The sequence below is a fragment of the Eleginops maclovinus genome, chromosome 16 (genome assembly GCF_036324505.1).
Source record: "Eleginops maclovinus isolate JMC-PN-2008 ecotype Puerto Natales chromosome 16, JC_Emac_rtc_rv5, whole genome shotgun sequence".
Lineage (NCBI taxonomy): Eukaryota > Metazoa > Chordata > Actinopteri > Perciformes > Eleginopidae > Eleginops > Eleginops maclovinus.
In genome coordinates, this window is record NC_086364.1 from 2,520,861 (window position 1) to 2,540,059 (window position 19,199).

The following is a 19,199-nucleotide window of genomic DNA, read 5'->3' on the forward strand; positions in this document are numbered from 1 at the left end:
CACATTCGTCTAAGTAGGATTTAGTTTTTTGGGAATAGTGGTTCCACTATGGAAAGTAGGCTGAGCTAAAACAAAATGCAAGGAAAACAAAAAAGGCAAAGCACCCATTTTAATGACTGAAGTCTCGACAACGGTATTATGGGAATATTATGTTTCACAGTGCTGGAAATGTGAATACATGAGCATACTTTTTCTTTATGTTCACTAGGAGTATGTAACTGCTGTTTGTATTAGTGCCTATGGGAACAAGTTACAACACACCTACCATGTTTGTCAGAAAAATGAACAATGTATTGTAAAAGTATTAAAGTGTTGTTTGGTGTTTCCATTTCTTTTGTTGGAACACATACTGTGCATGTGCTGCACTGGAATACCACACCAAGACAGGAGGCATCATATTGGATATATGGCATAGTTTTACTTTCACATTTTTTCATTACAGAGTAAATCTTAATTCTAACACAGGAATTGGACAGGTTCTTAACACCGATACATGAGGCTGCATTAGCTAGTGAGTACTGCATACACACACACACACATACACTCACAGAATGACAAAATGACTATATTTTCCACTACGAAGTTCAATGTCCTGTGATGGCCGCGCAGCCAACGAATGTAATGTGACCACGTATAAGCAATGACTGAAGGGTTTTTTCTTACCTGCTCACAGCCACATGCACACAAACACACATTCTGAGTCCCCTGTAGGTGCTTACATCATAACCTCCCCTACAACCTCAGTGCTTCTGCGGAAGAGGAAGCCCAGGAAAAATTCCAGCTGTGGGCTACTGTTCTAGTTTAATGTAGTGGTGTCTTCTTTAGATGCGGTATGTGTGTATGTATATCCGACAGATCCATCTGCCTAGTTTGGGATTGAAATGGCTCATATAAGTTTTGCGTTTAGCAGCCTCTGTTGAAACATCTCTGCCTGATGAACACGGTTATATTCTTTAAGTTATCATGACTCATCTCTGTGTGCCTTATTGGGATCATAGGTTAGGCTTTACACTTCTTCATGAAGACAAATCCTTAAGACTGATATATCTGCGCTTAATCAGAGGTGGGAAACTTAACCACACATTGAAGTCTTCTCTCTCTCTAAAGCATGCTGCTTTAAGATGCTTACTATGAAAGATAAATATCACCTTTGCATGTCGTATAGGACAAAAACACTTCAAAAACATAATTGGGCAAGCCGCACTAAAGTGAAATGTGTTTTTTCTAAGGTGTTCTCAGAAAGAATGTTCCAGTTTTACAAGAGAAGACTTGCTAAGCTTCCCACGGACAGCTGATGAGCCACTGAGAGTCCAACAGACTGATCCTCAGCCCTACAGCCCCCTCTGTGGTTAATCACACGCATTTTACACAAGCAACATGGGAATGTTTCAGAAAGCCATAAAATAATACACTGGCACATATTTACATACACATCAACAACATAAACAAGTGTACTGACTCTTTGAAATGACTCATCACAGGGCTGACAGGAAGAGGAATTATCATGGGGGGGGGGGGGGGGGGGCCTTAAGTGCATTTTCACTGGGAATGCTTGACGGAAATGAGCGGGCAGCGGCAGGGTTCTGGACCCTCAGGTCTCACTTCATTAGTGTTTCCACCAGAACCACAAGGAGGCTTATACTAGTGTGTGTGAGAGGATATGAGTGTGTATGTAATAAACAGCCTCACCTATTTATTTAAGGAATGCTCTACCAATTCAAATGTGGACTCTTACACACACACACACACACACACACACACACACACACACACACACACACACACACACACACACACACACACACACACACACACACACACACACACACACACACACACACACACACACACACACACACACACACACACACACACACACACACACACACACACACACACACACACACACACACACACACACACACACACACACACACAGAGAGAACTGGAATCAGAATCTGGGACAAAAATAATGACAGTAATATTGCCGCTGCTGCTGACAGTGGCTGCATCTTCCCTTATGTAGGTTACACCTTTTTTTACTCAAAGATTATTTGTTTGAGGAAGGAGAGGTCGCTGGTGGGGATGGTGGGAGGACTGGTGACAGGGGGGACGGGGCGTCTGGACTCTAGAACTGTTCGGCCAGCAGCTCGCACAGACGCTTGGAGACAGACTCCTTACTGCAGCGCAGAGTCAGGCGGTACATCTGCGCACACACACAAAACAGAGAGACATTTTTCAACCTAGCCCAACAACATGAACGGGGTCTGAGGGTGAGGCCCTCTCTGAAAGCACAAAAGGTATTTTAGTTTTCAACTACGCGTTGTTCCTGATAATTAAAAATACAATCTATATTAACTCATGTAAACCAAACCTAATGTACATTTACAAAACACACTGCTCGGTGGTGACGGACACATCGGCTGGTATTCCTGCATAGACATCCAACACTTTGAAAACAATAGCAATCAGGAAGACGGGCCTCACTGGTGCTGGTTCAAAGACATGTTCAGGTCTGTACAGAGGCACCAAACGGTCTACTTTGGTAGAATTTGGAATTGGAGCATGTATAAAAGTAGTCCTGAACCAACACAACCCTTCTGTTCCTATCTAATGAACTCAGTGACAGGATTGGAAATTGACCACACATTATCAAGCACATAGAGCAGAATCATATATTTTAGAACAACGCATTACCGCAACTTCATTTTAATCCCACTCTCAGGAAGTGGTGGCGCAGTAACGGTTGGATGGCGTGCATGGTGGTTTAAAGAGATTCATCAAGTTGCTCAGTGGTGCATGAAGCCCAAAATAGAGTGACTGTAGTAGTCAGAAAGTACAGCTCTGCGGCCTCATTTATAAACGTGGGGTACGCTCAAAAGAAGTCGATGCCAATTTGTCAGCGATCTTTGTGAGTTATATAAACAACTTGACGGGAGAATGTGCTGTCCTCCACAGACACTCATGCGTACGCACAGAAACAGGAGAGATGAGAAACTGTGACACCGTTGGCTGAAGGAGGATTGGAGGGAAACGTGAAATAAAACCATAAATCTAAATATTACCTCATGTATCATATATGAAGAATTCATTGCAAAAATGGACAAAAGCCAATCAATGAGATGATTATACAATGCCCATTTGAGACTCCTGAGTGCACACAACACTATAACTTTGAGAACAAAATAAATACGGATAGGTTATTGATTATTTTGCAATTAATCTTGAGTTAACTATGGACATAACACCATAAAATATTAAAATGTATGGACAGCCCAAATTTCAAATAAATTCAACCAAATGTGTTTATATATATATTTATATTAATATGTTTATGTAACCCCTTATCACAAATTACACATTTGTCACAGAGGGCTTTACAAATTGTACAGAATAAGACACCCTTAGACCCTCGCAGAAACAAGGAAAAACTCCCAAAGAGAGCCACAGTAAACGGGGGAGGGCAGCAGAGGGAGATCCCTCTCCCAGGACGGACAGGGCAGTACCTGTCGTATATATATGGATTTTCCTGAATTAAGTTCCATCTTATCTGACTTTTCAATACAAAAACAATCAGAGACTCCTCAAGTCAGCGTGGTGCTGTACCTGTGCCTGGCTGTTGGGCTCCAGTCTGAGCAGACAGCCCACCTGCTGGCCCTTGGTCTGTATCACTCCTGCACACACATAATTCTCTGGGTTGGGATCCACGTCTTCCAGCAGGGCCGATCCCAGTCCCAGGAGCTACCCGCACCACAGCAGCACATGAATGAGCAGGAAGGAAGGACAGCATCAGAGGATTAGAGGAACACAGAGCTATAGTGAGACAGAAGCTAGTGAGCGCTGGAAACAACACCTACCTTTGCCTTAAGAACTTCTGTGTCCATGCCGTGGTTAGCCTTGAATATCTTCTGTGCTTCTTGTTGTGGTCTGAAAAGAGATCGCACAGGACAAATCCCTCACTGACATCTCACACAAACACACACACACACACACACACACACACACACACACTTACTGGCTGAGCTGTTTCCAGCGCTGGAAGAAGTCGTGTGAAGTCATCTCAGTGGGCTGGAAGAACTTGTTGATGGTGACAGGCAGCTTTAGGGTCAGGTTCTGCAGAGCTCCCCCATACCTGACACGCACACAATCACACACACACACACAACACATATGTAGGCACGCAAATAGCTCTGATTGGGTAATAGATGGGTGCCTTATATTGGGATGACTCACTATCCAATACTGGACTATTCAGATCCTTCCATTAAAACGGAGACATGAGAGACAATCTCACAAGTTATACAGTGGTATGCAAAAGTTTGGGCACCCCTTAGGAAAACCACTGCATCAGTTTGTCACTTGCTGAGCTTTTGAAGCAGCAACTTCATTTTAACATATGTTATACCTTATGGTAACAGAAACATCTCAGTAGTGAAATAACTTTTATTGGTCAAACAGAAACATGTTTATGTGCATTCAAACAAAAATAGGCATGTGCATAAATTTGGGCACCCCTAAGAAATAATTCCATTAATATTTAGTATTGCCTCCTTTTGCTGCAATAACGGCCTGTAGACGCCTCCTGTAGCCACAGACAAGTCCCTTAAGCCTGGCAGGTGGTATTTTGGCCCATTCTTCCACACAAAACGTCTCCAGTTCAGTCAGGTTTCTTGGCCTCCGTGCATGGACAGCCTTCTTCAAATAAATCCATACATTTTCAATGATGTTAAGGTCTGGGGACTGGGATGGCCATTCCAGAACATTGTACCTGTGCTTCTGCATGAATTCCTTGGTGGATTTTGATCGGTGCTTAGGATCATTGTCCTGCTGAAAAATCCAACCCCGGCGTAGCTTCAACTTTGTGACTGACTCTAGAACATTCTTGTCAAGAATCTCCTGGTACTGTAAGGAATTCATGTGGCCCTCAACTTTAACAAGTTTTCCAGTACCTGTGCTAGCCACACAGCCCCATAACATGATAGATCCTCCACCAAATTGTACAGTGGGCAACAAGTTCTTTTCATTGAATGCAGTGTGTTTTTTTCGCCATGCATACCTGTTCATGTTATGACCAAATAACTCAATCTTGGTCTCATCTGACCACAGTATTTTGTTCCAAAATGCTTCTGGCTTGTCCAGATGTGCTTTTGCATACCTCATGCGACTCTTCTTGTGATTAACACTCAGGAAAGGCTTTTTGCACATCACCCTTCCAATGAGCTCTTCCTGGTGCAAAGTACGCTGGATTGTGGAACGGTGAACAACTACACCATCAGCAGCCAGATGTTGTTGTAGTTCTCTGGAGGTGGTCTGTGGCTTCTCTGTGACCATTTTCACCATCCTTCGCCTGTGCCTTTCCCCTATTTTTGTCGGCCTACCACATCTTTCCTTCACACGGACTGTTCCTGTGGCCTTCCATTTCACAACTACGTTTCTGACTGTGGAGACAGACAGTTTAAACCTGTCAGATAATTTTTTGTACCCTTCTCCTAATTTATAATGTTGGATTATCTTAGCTTTCAGGTCAGTGGAGAGTTGTTTTGAGGTCCCCATCTTGCCACTCCCTAAGAAAGAACCTAGGCCAGGCACAGCCAGCTATTACCTATGTTAAATAGCCTTTTTCATGATTGGTTCCACCTGTCTTTGTAATTGAAGGTCTAATGAGCTAATCAAAGCAATTTTGTGCAGCAACCTGTCAGCTATAAATCCGTACAGGTGTTGAAATGAATGCTATTTATAAGGGTGCCCAAACTTTTGCACATCCCATTTTTTGCATTTTATTTTATTATAATAAAACTATGTAATGCTACCCTAAGAATTTTGGTCTGGAAAACACTAAAACGTCTACATCTTTGTAGGAAAACAAATGTTGTTGCTGTGATCTTCTATTATAAAGGAAAAGCAAATTGTCATGAAATCTCAGAGGGGTGCCCAAACTTTTGCATACCACTGTAAAGCTTTCACACATTACACATTCACACAGCACCTCAACACGTCCCCCCATGCTCCAGTGATACCTGCAGTCCCAGTAACAACTGGTTTTTGGGCCTTACTCTGAGCAATTGCTTGTTTCCTCCAGGAGAATTACTTTGTATTTTGAATACTGGTATGAGTATGAATTGAAATGCGTCAAAGAATGACTTGGTACATTCCTGTACTCGCCCCATCCTTGCTTTTGAACGTCTGAGCCTTTCCTTTATCCAATCATGACTCTCCCCTATTTTCAATGAACCTGTTCCCCTGTGGAATGTTCCAGATGTTTTTTGAGCATTCCTCAACTTTCCCAGTCTTCTCTTGCCCCTGTCCTAGCTTTTTTGAAATGTGTTGCAGACATCCAATTCAAAATGAGTGAATATTTGCAAAACAACATAAAGTTCATCAGTTTGAACATTGTATACCTTGTCTTTGTAGTGTATTCAATTGAAAATAGGTGGAAAAGGATTTGCAAATCATTGTACCGTAATTTCCGGACTATAAGCCGCTACTTTTTTCCCACGCTTTGAACCTCGCGGCTTATACAATGACGCGGCTAATTTATGGATTTTTCCTGCTTTCACAAGCTTCATGCTGCCAAAATAGGATTTTGAAAAAAAATAGACAAAAAACTGAGCACCGTCACATAATGTGACGTAAATCGAGCGTGCTCAAACTTCCCATCATTCTGATTACGGTAGTCATTTTGTCACCCTCATCATGGCAAAGACACGGAGAAATGCATATGATGCAGCTTTCAAGTTGAAGGCGATCGATCTGGCAGTTGGAAAAGGAAATAGAGCTGCTGCACGGGAGCTTGGCCTTAATGAGTCGATGATAAGACGTTGGAAACAGCAGCGTGAGGAACTAACTCAGTGCAAAAAGACAACAAAAGCTTTCAGAGGGAAGAAAAGCAGATGGCCCGAACTAGAAAATGAGCTCGAAGGCTGGATCAACACACAGAGAGCAGACGGCCGAGATGTTTCAACTGTGCAGATCCGACTGAAAGCCAAAACAATTGCCACCGCAATGAAGTTTGAGGATTTTAGAGGTGGACCATCGTGGTGTCTAAGATTTATGAAACGTAAAGGCCTGTCCATCAGGGTACAAACGAGTCTGTGTCAGCAGCTCCCTCCCGACTACGAGGAAAAAGTTTCAAACTTCCGCAAATTCACTGATGCAAAGATAGCGGAGCATTCCATCGGCCCGCACAACATCATATATGGATGAGGTTCCTCTGACGTTTGACCTGCCTCTCACTCGGACTGTCAACAGGAAAGACGAATCATCAGTCACGCTGGAAACAACTGGGCATGAAAAAACGCACTTCACCTGTGTTCTGAGCTGCACGGCATCAGGAGAAAAGCTTCCACCGATGTTGATTTTTAAACGCATGACGATGCCAAAAGAAAAATTCTCGAGAGGAATTGTTGTGAAAGTCAACAAGAAAGGATGGATGACGGAAGGCCTAATGCATGAATGGCATACGGAGTGTTACGGCAAGCGACCGGGAGGATTCTTTCACAAGAACAAGGCTTTGCTCGTGTTGGACAGCATGAGGGCCCACATAACAGATTCTGTGAAAGAAGCCATCAAGAGGACAAACTCAATTCCAGCTGTGATTCCTGGGGGCACAACAAAGTATTTGCAGCCACTCGACATCAGTATAAATCGTGCATTTCAGGTGGCGCTCCGCGTTCAGTGGGAGGCTTGGATGACAAGTGGGGAGAAATCCTTCACTAAAACGGGCCGCATGCGAAGAGCAACTTATGGTCAAGTCTGCCAGTGGGTCCTGACAGCGTGGAGCATTATCAAAAAAATCCACTATCATCAACGGGTTTCGAAAGGCTGGACTGCTGCGTGTTGAAGAGGGCTCAGTGGGGGAATTTGCCTCCGGATGAAAGTGACGAGAGCGACAATGAAGACGATCCAACATCGGATGAAGAAATTCTGAGGCTATTCAACTCCGACACCGAAGGAGATGACTTCAGTGGTTTCAGTGCACAGGAGGAGGAAGATAGTGACCAATGACTTTCTTGGTAGGCTACTGTTTACTGCTATTTCTTTTATTTTTGTTACAAGCCGTGTTTCGTTAAAGCCTGTGTAAAGTTCATTTGTTTCAATGTACCGGTAGGCACCTGCGGCTTATTTATGTACAAAATACATATGTTTTTAAAATTCAGTGGGTGCGGCTTATATTGAGGTGCGCTTAATAGTCCGGAAATTACGGTATTCCGTTTTTATTTACAATTTACAAATCTTCCCAGCTTCATTGGAATTGGGGTTTGTATATATCTCAGTGTTAACATTTGAGTCAGGGAGCTTTGTATCTATAGAGCAAACCAAAAAGAGAGAGAGCCTGGGGGGGAACAAAAGCTATCAAATAGTAATATAAAAAATAAATGTGTATACCGTGAGACCAATTTATCTTATTCATGGGATATTTTATAGGACCCCTTTGGTGCCTTACACATAGGAAGGCCTCAAACTAATATCCCACCACAGAACCTGCCGCCAGGTTCCTTGAGTGAAATTTTCTTGGCATATCTATTCTTGAGTTAGAGCCGAATCTGTGTTCTGTAAGGTCTCACGAGACCCTTACCATTTTAAGATTTCATCTGAGATAACACGATGCCCCTCAGTTGGAGGCCTAACCCCGGTTTAAATCCCAACCTGATCACTGCAACAACCTATACTTTTTTTGTCATATGAGAGAAAGTGATTTTCTGTATATAACAGGGATGTTGAAACTCAAGCATATCAAAAGAATTTGAAATGATACCCCGCCGATTTGAGAATCGATACAGAAAGGGGAAATGCTGATTTTAAACGTCCTCCTCATGGAACCTGTAGTGTTCTTGGTTGTCAGAGCTTACCTGAACTTGATGTTGAGCAGTGGAGCGTCAGAGAAGTCCGTCAGACACTCTATGTTGAGGACCTGTTGGATCTGGGCCCCCCCCTCGACCACTGGTTCTACGGGTTTGGTCTGAACGTTGAGCTGTGGCTGGTTGTCAAGGCTTCCACACACCTCACACTGTATACTGCGCTCACTCTTTCTCACAACTGTGGATACTCAGGATTTTTGCACATATCACTAGAAAACACACGAGCCACGTCATTCCCCACCCTGTTTGGGGATAACTAATTCACTGAAGACCCAGAATACAATGAGGTGGAACTATTTCAGTGAGCCGTGCTTCCACCCACAGGAAACTACAGTGGTGGAGGAAAAAGAAGAGCCATACAAAACAACTCAGTGTCCTGGCGAACCTGCAACCTCCGTTCCTGCTGAGAGGGTCTTTTCTACAACTGGCCTGATAGTAAATCTCCTGTGCACGCTTATTTTCTTCAACAAGAATGGTTCATAAAATGGCTGCATAGGCCCGGTTATACTTTGCTCTCTGTTCTGTTGCAGTAATCTAGCCTTTGCATCGCATTCATTTCATTTGCCATTGTGCCTAATTTAATATTTAAGCAAGTACGAGCAATAAGAGGTCAGTGTTTAGGTTTGGGGGCATATGGGCCGCTAGGTTGTGTTTGAAGCATGAAAGCTGTCGGCCTATGGCTGTGCCCTGTTCAATAAATTGGACAAATTCCGTTTGGTCCCCATAAAATTTGACGAGTACAAAAGAAACAGTTTCTATGGAGAGAAAACACATGGAAGCGGGGGCTGCAGAGGTGGCTGGCATCGGGGCACGATGAGAGGGCACAGTTGCAAGCTGGTTCCCAGTTGTCTGAAATGTATGGTTTGTGAACATAGAGACACAACATGATGCACAAAAAGGATATGAGACTGCAGCTCCCCGGGACAGCTGGTGGTGGTGGTGAAGCTGGCAAACTGCACTGAAGTCTTGTTACCGTAGAATAAGTACATTCTCCCTGAGAGACACAGTGTTGTTCATGGTTATTCTGCATGGCCTAGCCTCACTTCCAACTCAGGCAGATAGAGATGAAGTTATAAACACACACTACACAGCTCTTTAAACCCAGTAGGGCAGGGCGCTAAGGAACAAAAATCATATGGGTGCACATGTATTCAACTTTGAGGTTGAAAGGCGTGAAACAGTATATATAAACAGCAAATATATCTCTATTTTCTACGAACCCAGTAAGTCAAATTCAAATGGGAGGTGTCCCAAGCAAACAGGACTAGTTTAAGCTGGGTTAATGGCTGGAATGTGTTGGTTAAATTAGCTCAGTTGTTCTGATATTGTTAAATATTGTTATTGTGTCTAATAATAGGATATTAGGTAAACACACTACCAGCAGAAACAATTCACTTTTTCTTTGATAGAGCAAAGGTCCATGGTGTGACTCATCTCTCAGAGACTCAGTGAAGGGTTCCGTACAGAATGTGAGGGAGGAGAGTGAAACACTGACATGGCATTAAGGGAGGAACATCAAACTATATTGGTTTAAGGGGTATGTTCTCATCCTTTATCCCGCTTTTAAAACTAATGATATACATAAAAAAGTCGGTGTATTGTCCAGCACTAAAGACCAGTAGACTAGGCAACCGATCAATAGTCTGCCAGGCCAAGCCACTCACAACAGTGTCCCTGCCTCCTGCCGGGACGCTCCCCTCTTTGAAGGACACTCACCCAGATTTTGACGATACTCTGACTTGATGCCAATCTGTAGAAGCTGATTCTCAAACAGAACCCCATTGTTCTTGCACACAAACCTGTTGGAGGAAGGTGTTTCCAGGGTTAGTCAGCACTTCTATCATATCCAAAACAACCCGTTGTATCAACCATAACGAGGGTTTATTCTGGTCAGTGCGAGTGGTGTCCGATTGACTTTTATAAAGTGACTTGTTGTATTCAGAAGTGCTTCCAACAGCATTCTCATTCAATAAAGCTCACAGCCAAACTACAGAATTCTTATTTTTTGTAAAGAACTGTTAAAAATGTTGTACAGCCAAACCGGACCAACTTGGATTATGGCAAACTGCATGATCATACAGGATAGGGATAACTCCGGCCAGTGGATGTTAAGCTGTAATCCTTGTTAAATGAGCTTGTCTCTCTTGTTATAGCAAACCCTACAGAAATCAAGCAGGGCTTCAGCTAGGCAAACACATGAGAAGTACACAGAGAGGAAGAGCTTACTTGTTAAGAAGATCGTCTGCCTCAGGCAGAGGAGGAGCAGGATCCTCAGAGGGAGGAGCAGAGCTGAGAGCACAGGACAGCGCAGGGAGGAGGAGAGGCCCACAGGACAGAGGCGGAAGGATACAGACCAGACACACAGCGAGGGAGGGGTCAATGGATAGAGTAGAAATGAGGAGCGAAAAAGCATCCATTCACCACAGGGTGATAAAGATCAGTTCAGAGGAACATGAGAGGAAGAACAAAAAGAAAGAGAATAAAATGCAGCGGGGTTAGTAAAGCAGTGTGTACAACATAATATCATTACACATTGAATGGTACCTGCGTGGCAGTTAACTGTTTTACAATTTCTGTGTGTTGATGCTGTACTCAAGCACCTTCAATCATATGAATGAGTAAAGTACTACTCAGACACTTAAAAAGCACAAACCTGGTCCTACATAAAGCTTGATGCCATGCACATTTCTGATCGTGTGTACAGAACATTCTCAACCTTCAGCTGCAGTACACAATTGGGTTTTTTGAAGTTTGCTACTTTTTGAGGTGTCCTCTTGCAGATACCCAATTAAAGCATGTCTATTGTCCTATCATACGGAAGTCAATCCCATTTTAATGGGGGTTTACAATTTGTGAATTTAGGAAACCTAACTTGAAACATTAGACATTTTCAAATGAGTTTAAACACACGATAAGCAGGTGATGTTATCACTGAAGCTTCTGGAGGCTAAAAACTGAGCTATGGAGGAGATTGGAACTTTCCTCAAATGAATATGTTAAAAATGTCAAATTTCCCTCCCATGTTGGAAACTGTTCAAGGTTTGACTGGTGATCTATTTATTGCCCTCTTGTTCTGCAGTCAGCATGACCAGCTGTTTATGTCCATCCCTCAACTCTTGAATTAGCAGAACAGCAGTGCAGTGAGAGGAACAGCTTGTTGAACTCCTGTTTGATGTTATGTCGTTATGTTCATGTATGTTGAAAACAATTCTAAAAATGAAGCAAGGAAAATCCCAAATCTAACAAAACGTATATATTACAAATCAAACGTGATAAAATAAAAATTAAATCTTTGATCCAAAAATAAAACTTGTTGAATGCAGAAGCAGAAAGCTGTCCAGTTTAGCATCACGTTTTATAGGCTCCACCCCGTAAGAGCCTGTCAAAAAAGCCAAAGATATGTAACAAAGCCTGCACTACTACAGTGAGATTGTTCTGATCATTTGCTCTACATCTGGGAAGAAACCTGGCTAGAGACCCAGAAAAAAAACAGTTTGCATGGTAGATCTTTCAGATGGCTCAGCCTGTTTCCTTTTCCCGCAGATCAGCTGCTCAGGGCTAACTATGGTATTTGATTGCTTTAATAAGGTTCCAGTTTAAACATGTTAAAAGGGCATCAGCATATGTATACATTTATTTTAGATAAACCTAAAAGCCTCATGTGCATCAAGTGTGGTGGATTTGATCAATAAAGGTTCATTTAAAGATAAAAAGCCTGTACTAGAAAAAGTAGAAGAAAATGTGCCATATTGGTGTTTTTTGACACTAGCTAGTTCTGTAGTTTACTACTGGGCCCTTACTCCGAGTCACCAGAACCCTCCACCAATAGGGAGTCAGAGGTCTCAGTGGGCTGTTCCAGATCTCTGTCAATGTCCAATCACGGTAGAGGACACACACACACACACACACACACACACACACACACACACACACACACACACACACACACACACACACACACACACACACACACACACACACACACACACACACACACACACACACACACACACACACACACACACACACACACACACACACACACACACACACACACACACACACACACACACACACACACACACACACACACACACAGAGAGAGAGAGAGAAGGGAAGGAGAGAAAAAGACGAAAGACAGTCACATACACATTAAGATAATAAGAAAAGACAAGTGAAGCAGACCTGCCAACCCTGAAAAAAAGTCTACTTCCTACCGTCCCCCTGTAAACCCCCCCCCCCCCCCCACAGGGGATTCAGCACAGTTACACAGCTGCACACATATGTTATGTCCTAACACACTCTAAGAACGATAACTTGGGGTAGACCTCACTTCTCTTATTTGTCATTTCCTCGCTCCTCGGCCTCACCGGAAGTTGATTTCTGCGCCATTTTAAGGAGCGTCCCATGGCGTTTATTTGTGCCAGAGGACAGAGGATCAAGGATCGAGGAGCAATAACTGAGGAACCACCAGACCATCCTCCGGTGAAATCCTCAGCCACTTTCCCCGCTCCCTTACTGTGTATCGCTCACTGATTGGACGCTGCAGCGCACGCTCTGATCTGATACCTCTTAACCTGAGAGCAGTTTAACAGCGGAGTGAAGACATTAAACTCAAGGGAATCACTCCTCAGTTTATAGTTTATATATATTGTTTCAATCAATGTATCATATCTGAACAACAAAGGGAAAAAGAATGTGTTTATTAATTTATTGGAAACATTTTTCATGTTCTCCAATTCATTTTGATTATTATGAACAGATTAAAATGAAAAGAGACAGATTTGATCTGTCTGCAGGAACAGCTTTTCCGTTTCACATTTTTAAGAATGGCTTTTGTCTTTTTTTGAAAATGAGTTCTTATTTCATTAAATGTATTTGGGTCAGGTGCAACAAATGACACAAATGTGAACTAACAGAGGCGTCAGGTGGGGGGGTGTTTGTGTGTGTGAATGAAACGGGGACAGAGCTGCCTGCTGTCAGGCGATCCAGCTGTACCGGCGTCATCACAAACGGATGTCGCTTCACGTGACAAGTAAGGGACGCATGCACGGATGCAAGTTAAGAGAAGTGAGAAGTACCCAAGGATTCAAATAAATGGGTCTCTAGGCAAGTGACAGATAGTAACGTGGGCTACTTATTATACAGAAAACCTGAGCATTACCAGTATCTGATTGTGAATGTCTCTAGGTTGACAGGTCCATATTAGACAAAGACAGAGCAAAGAAAGAAAGAACAGCAACCAGCACAGACGCATGAAACATTTTAGCCTTACAGAGCGGACTACACCACAAACATCAACAACTATTTACAACAGAAAACTCTAATTTGTACTTCTATCACCGTTAGAGTCAAAAGCCTATTCAGCCCAGTCCAGTATGACAGCCACTCTGAACATTCTGTGTTCAACATGCACTGAAGGAACAGTTGCTTCATCAAACGTGATGTTAACAGGAACACTGATAAGCAGCTGGATAGATATTCATCCTGGACTTTGGCTGTTTCTCAATGAGCATATCAAGAAAATACTTTTCACCTTAGGAAGCCGTCATCATTGACAGCAGCAGAAGGGGCAGCAGGCCCTGCCTCAGAGAACACATCCACCAATAGACTGCCGGCGCTGGCTGGAGCAGCACCTACAGGAGCAGCAGAACGAATCCCAAGGAGGTCTGCTGATGGTGACGGGGTGGACTGTAAAACAAAAGAGACTTGCAATGTAGTGTTTCTGTTGCAGCTGCTGCTATACATGAAGGGACGCTGAAAGGAACCAAGAAATACTGCTCATTTAGGCGCTTTCCAGAGTCTGCTTACAGCATTGGAGGAAGCCATGGCTGTTGTGTCTGGCCCACGCTCACCCCCTCCATTCAACTCCCCACCCTCCCGTTTGCTGTCTTCCAGATCTGGAACGGAAACAGCACCGGGCCCCTTCTTCTTCTTCAGCTTAGCCAAGATTGATGACTCCCTCTCTGGGAAGGGAGGCATCTCTTCCAGGACCGTGGCCTGCACAACACAGAGAACAGTCATGCTGTGGGTCCGGACTCAGAGAGGACCATGACTGCTGAGATTTGGACTGGCTGGTCTCAGAAGACCGTGTAACAAACATGTATTAACAAAGTCAACCTGTGCTCCTTAATGTTAAATCATCATTATTTAACCTGAACTGTTTGGGTCATCAGAACTCACCAGGACATCTGTGCTAGCGATGGAAGAAAGCTTCAGATACTCGACAGCACGCTGCTGCAGCTCCACGTCTGAGTTGCGGATCTGGCTGTCGCAGCGCAGCACCTCCTGGATGGTGGCCTTGGTCTCCGGGAACAGGTTGATGAACTTGATGTAAGCTGACAGCAGAAGGGCGCGGGTCGGTACGGAACACAGGTGGAACTTGGAGTGGAGAAGGTTGAACTGCACCAGGGGGCTGCATGACAGGACAGCAACATTATTATATATTAATCAAACCGTCACTAGCACAGAGCCAAAAACCAACATACCTGGAGCGTGGGTCCCCAGCAATAAGGTTTCCAAACTCTCCCAGAATGTAGCCTCCAACCTTCACCATGTTCTCATGACAGGCAGGGGCCTGCAGGGCCTGGGGGAGACGATACATCAACCCACTGTCTGCTCACAATAACACAGCAGTGCTAAATGACACATCTCATTCCACGCTGAGCAGCAATTCTTCAACAAAGAGAAGAGGATTAAACCATGAGGTTCTTTAAAGCGATCCAACGGAACTTGTCAAAAAGCCCATTATGGAGCTCCCCCTACAGGCTTGGAGGTAATGTACGTTTACGACACTGTCGGCCTCTCTCTTTCTCTTCCTTGCTTCATCAGTCAACGTCTTCTTTTTCTTCGGTGCCTCTGCCATGATGATGTACTGACAATGCTGCGCTTGCTTCTCCTTATACCTGGGTGCGTGGAGGGGGTCTATTTGTTATTGCGGTAGGTGTGCCAGAAAGCAAGTCGAAGTACTTCCGCTCATCTCCCGGCCCGGTCTAGCAAAGTTACATAGCGCAGTTATCTCACCTCAGACCCCCGATGGGCATGAAAGAGAGGCAAATCGTCATATTAAAAGTCATTCTAGCCGCTCAATTTTTTTCAAGCTGTTATTTTAAGGTACAAATGCTACATTGGATCGCTTTAAAATAATAAAAAGGTAAAGGAAAATGCTTCTCTGTCAACTTACTTCACATTTCACACAAGAAAAACAAAAGCAGCATAACTATTGTGGACATGGACACCTTCTGGAACAACTGCGAGTTTAGGTTAAACCCAGGAGATAATCTGCAATGTAAAGGCCTATTGCTGTCTCTCTGAGGTACTGTATTGCTCAGAGCTGAAGTTGGTAGGTTAAATGCTTTGGTAAAAAGAAAATAATCCTAAACCATTAAAAGAAAGGACTCAATTATTTAAAAACCAGACATACGTTTCCTTTAATGACATATGTTGAAAAGAGACAGCAAGTTAGTATGGCTGCAAGTTGTTTAACAGCTTCTGAAATTGCTTATCAAATGTGAAAATGATGAAAGGTGTTGAGAAAGAAGAAAAAAACCTTTCACTAAATGAGATTGTGAATCTCAGCAGACATTCCAAGTCACTTTTCAGTACTCTTCAGAAATATGCAACAGACATGCTAGTCCATACTTGGTCAAAGGTTTGTCTTTTGAGAATCTCTCCGTCCATTATTCAAAGTGTTTCCCTTTCATCTTAATCTACTGCTGCATTTTACAAGCTGGTGTTTTTGTGGTACCTCAAAGACCGTCTTGGCAGCGTAGCCCTGCACATCGTCTCGATTGATGACGATCTGAATGACGCGATACCACACCTCTTCGCTGACGTAGTCTCCAGCTATGCGTATCAGGTTGAGAATGGTGTCCACGTACCAGGAGTAATCCACGGCATATTTCTCCGCCAGTATGGCTACTTTTAGCACCTGAATGAAGAAGGCAGAAAAAATCACAATCAATCTGAAGACTTGAAATATGTTACACTGGTGGAAGCAAACCACCTTCTATGTTTAGAGAGGAGTATAGTCCTCACATCTGGTGAAAGATCAGAACATAGCGTGGCATAAAAACGTGGTACAGTCTTTCAAACCCACCATCTCCTCTCTGATTGAGTAGTCTGCTGTCTCCAGGTAGCTGAGCATCTCAGCTACGATCTGCTTGGCATTGCTGCGATCACACATGGCATACAGCAGATCAGCGGCCCTCTGTCGAACACTCACATCCCTCTCAGTCTGCAGAGTCACAAAGAGACAAACAGTGACCAAACAGAAGGGGAAGGGTGACAGAAGTATAGAAAGAGCAGAAGAGGCCCCGGCCGTGGCACAACTGGCTGGGGCACCTGCACCGTACGCCCGCGACCCGGGGTTCGATTCCCGACCCGTGATCCTTTCCGGATCCCACCCCGACTCTCTCTCCCACTTTCCTATCCGATTAAAGGCAAAAAGCCCCCAAAAATTACTTTAAAAAAAAAGAAAGAGCAGAAGACCACTGTATAACTTTGTGCTACTGGACAGCACTACATAACTTAGCCAGCAGCCTATGATGATGAAGGGTGAATGTAGATGGGATGACTTGATTAATGGTGATCGGTACAATTATGTTGCCTGAAATAAGTTTATAACACTGGTGAGAGACTATCCTTGGTTCCGACAGTGAGACAGCACCTTGAGGGCGTTGATGACGGTCTCGATGTGTGTCTTGACGGCTTCATGGGAGAACTCAGAGCTGGCCAAGGTGCACATGCTCTCCAGAGCGAGGTAGCGCAGGTTGGTCTCCCTGTGCTGCAGGAACTGGCCCAGCTGATTACAGGCTCGCACCAGCAAGTTGGGCTCGCTGCAGAACAAAACAGCCACACTTACTGCACTGTCAACAGGCCGGAGTTAAGTTCAAAGGTAAGAGTTTGACCGCGGCATCATCATTTTTTACTACAATCACTCAAACTAGACATGCTGGCGAGGATTCAGGGCTTATCTTCATATAGATACCAACAACTAAATGCACATATTTTGCAAAGAATTCATGCTTTGGTGAGCCTCCACACTCACGAAAACATCATACAGCCACAAATTAATTCGCCATGCCTCAGACAGTCTGTTGGGTGTACATTTATAAACACTGATATTTGTCTACTGAGAGCTGTGTGCCATTGCCCAGAGCCAACGGCTGGGGTTTTGTTTTGTTTTTTTGATTCAACTACGTCAGTGACGACTGAGATCAGAAATTCGCTTGGCGTCCAATGTGAACGCACCATAGATTATTTGAAATTTGATTTCACACTAGTTCATTCATCATACTAACAAAATAATTGAAATACAGTGAAGGAAAGAGAGTCGTGTTTACATACGTAATACCTCCAGTCACTTCTCATGTTGCAGAGGGTACACTAAAAAGGTGCTACACTGCTCATTTACTGAATGAAATACTATCAGAAACTATGGGAACACTCACCTGTCATAGTGTATGATCAGTGAGATAGCCTCAAACAGGATGGCATTCTTGGCATTGGAGTGTTGCACCTTCTTGGACTTGGGTGGCTCCTGTGCCTTATTCAGGATGGTCTCCAGACATTCTACCAGACGACCCTTGACAGCACCATCTTCTGGTGGAGGGTAGCACTGCAGTAGGCGCAGCAGCTTGCAGGAGAGCCAGGGTGCCGGGACAAAGTAGTAAGTGTAGTCCTGCAGGTCAGTGGAGGCTGAAGACACAATCTGGAGAGCAACAGAACACATTTTAAGGCTGAATATGTGCCAGAGTCTGCTTCTCTGTATTTGACTTCAAACTAAATCATTTCAAAATAGCATGCACAGATATCACTGGCTGGGTAATGAGCTACACATCCACCAAGGAATCCAATCTTTGATAATTGACTGATAAATCAGAACTTTGCTTTTAAACAGCATCAGTGTATCGGTGTATGTCCACTGAAACCAATGGTGTCAATGCTCAGGAAACATTTGACATGGCAAGGAATTGATGTTGTTAATGGACAGGAAGACAAGCTAAATAAAAATGTTCTTCTTACAATTGAGCACACACACACACACACACACACGTAGGCCCACACACCCTGCTAAGTCGGGAAACGGCCAGAGAAACGCAGGTCTTGAACTCATCCGGATTCTTCTGGCTCAGACAGGTGATGAGGGAAATGGCTGCTGTCACCACACCCTGAACACAGAAACATACTCACAATAAGATGAATAATATTTCCATAGATATATCCATTGATATCAGTGGTAAAACCAGTGTCATTGATTAAAAAAGGATGTATAACATAACAAATACGTTTCTGATGTTGATCAACGTCAGTCCTTAATAGAAAACTCATAAATATAGA

At 43.7% G+C, this 19,199-nt stretch overlaps 1 protein-coding gene across 3 annotated transcripts in view; it reads right to left on the reverse strand.

The window, feature by feature from the left end:
* Positions 1-398: 398 nt before the first annotated feature.
* ap2a1 (adaptor related protein complex 2 subunit alpha 1) overlaps positions 399-19,199 on the reverse strand; it is a 28,966-nt gene continuing 10,165 nt past the window's right edge. The window contains exons 5-22 of one of the 3 annotated variants that reach the window (XM_063903952.1): positions 18,929-19,030; positions 18,311-18,570; positions 17,527-17,695; positions 16,957-17,094; positions 16,606-16,788; positions 15,347-15,444; positions 15,042-15,273; positions 14,670-14,858; positions 14,395-14,549; positions 12,659-12,721; positions 11,085-11,147; positions 10,575-10,657; positions 9,763-9,852; positions 8,850-8,973; positions 4,016-4,132; positions 3,858-3,927; positions 3,607-3,741; positions 399-2,206 (exon numbers count right to left, since the gene is read on the reverse strand). In XM_063903952.1, coding sequence (XP_063760022.1) covers positions 2,129-2,206; positions 3,607-3,741; positions 3,858-3,927; positions 4,016-4,132; positions 8,850-8,973; positions 9,763-9,852; positions 10,575-10,657; positions 11,085-11,147; positions 12,659-12,721; positions 14,395-14,549; positions 14,670-14,858; positions 15,042-15,273; positions 15,347-15,444; positions 16,606-16,788; positions 16,957-17,094; positions 17,527-17,695; positions 18,311-18,570; positions 18,929-19,030 — 2,349 coding nt within the window. In that variant the 3' untranslated portion in view covers positions 399-2,128. Of the gene's footprint in view, positions 2,207-3,606; positions 3,742-3,857; positions 3,928-4,015; positions 4,133-8,849; positions 9,853-10,574; positions 10,658-11,084; positions 11,148-12,658; positions 12,722-14,394; positions 14,550-14,669; positions 14,859-15,041; positions 15,274-15,346; positions 15,445-16,605; positions 16,789-16,956; positions 17,095-17,526; positions 17,696-18,310; positions 18,571-18,928; positions 19,031-19,199 lie in introns of those variants that run through there. The other 2 variants (XM_063903950.1, XM_063903951.1) reach the window with 2 other exon arrangements.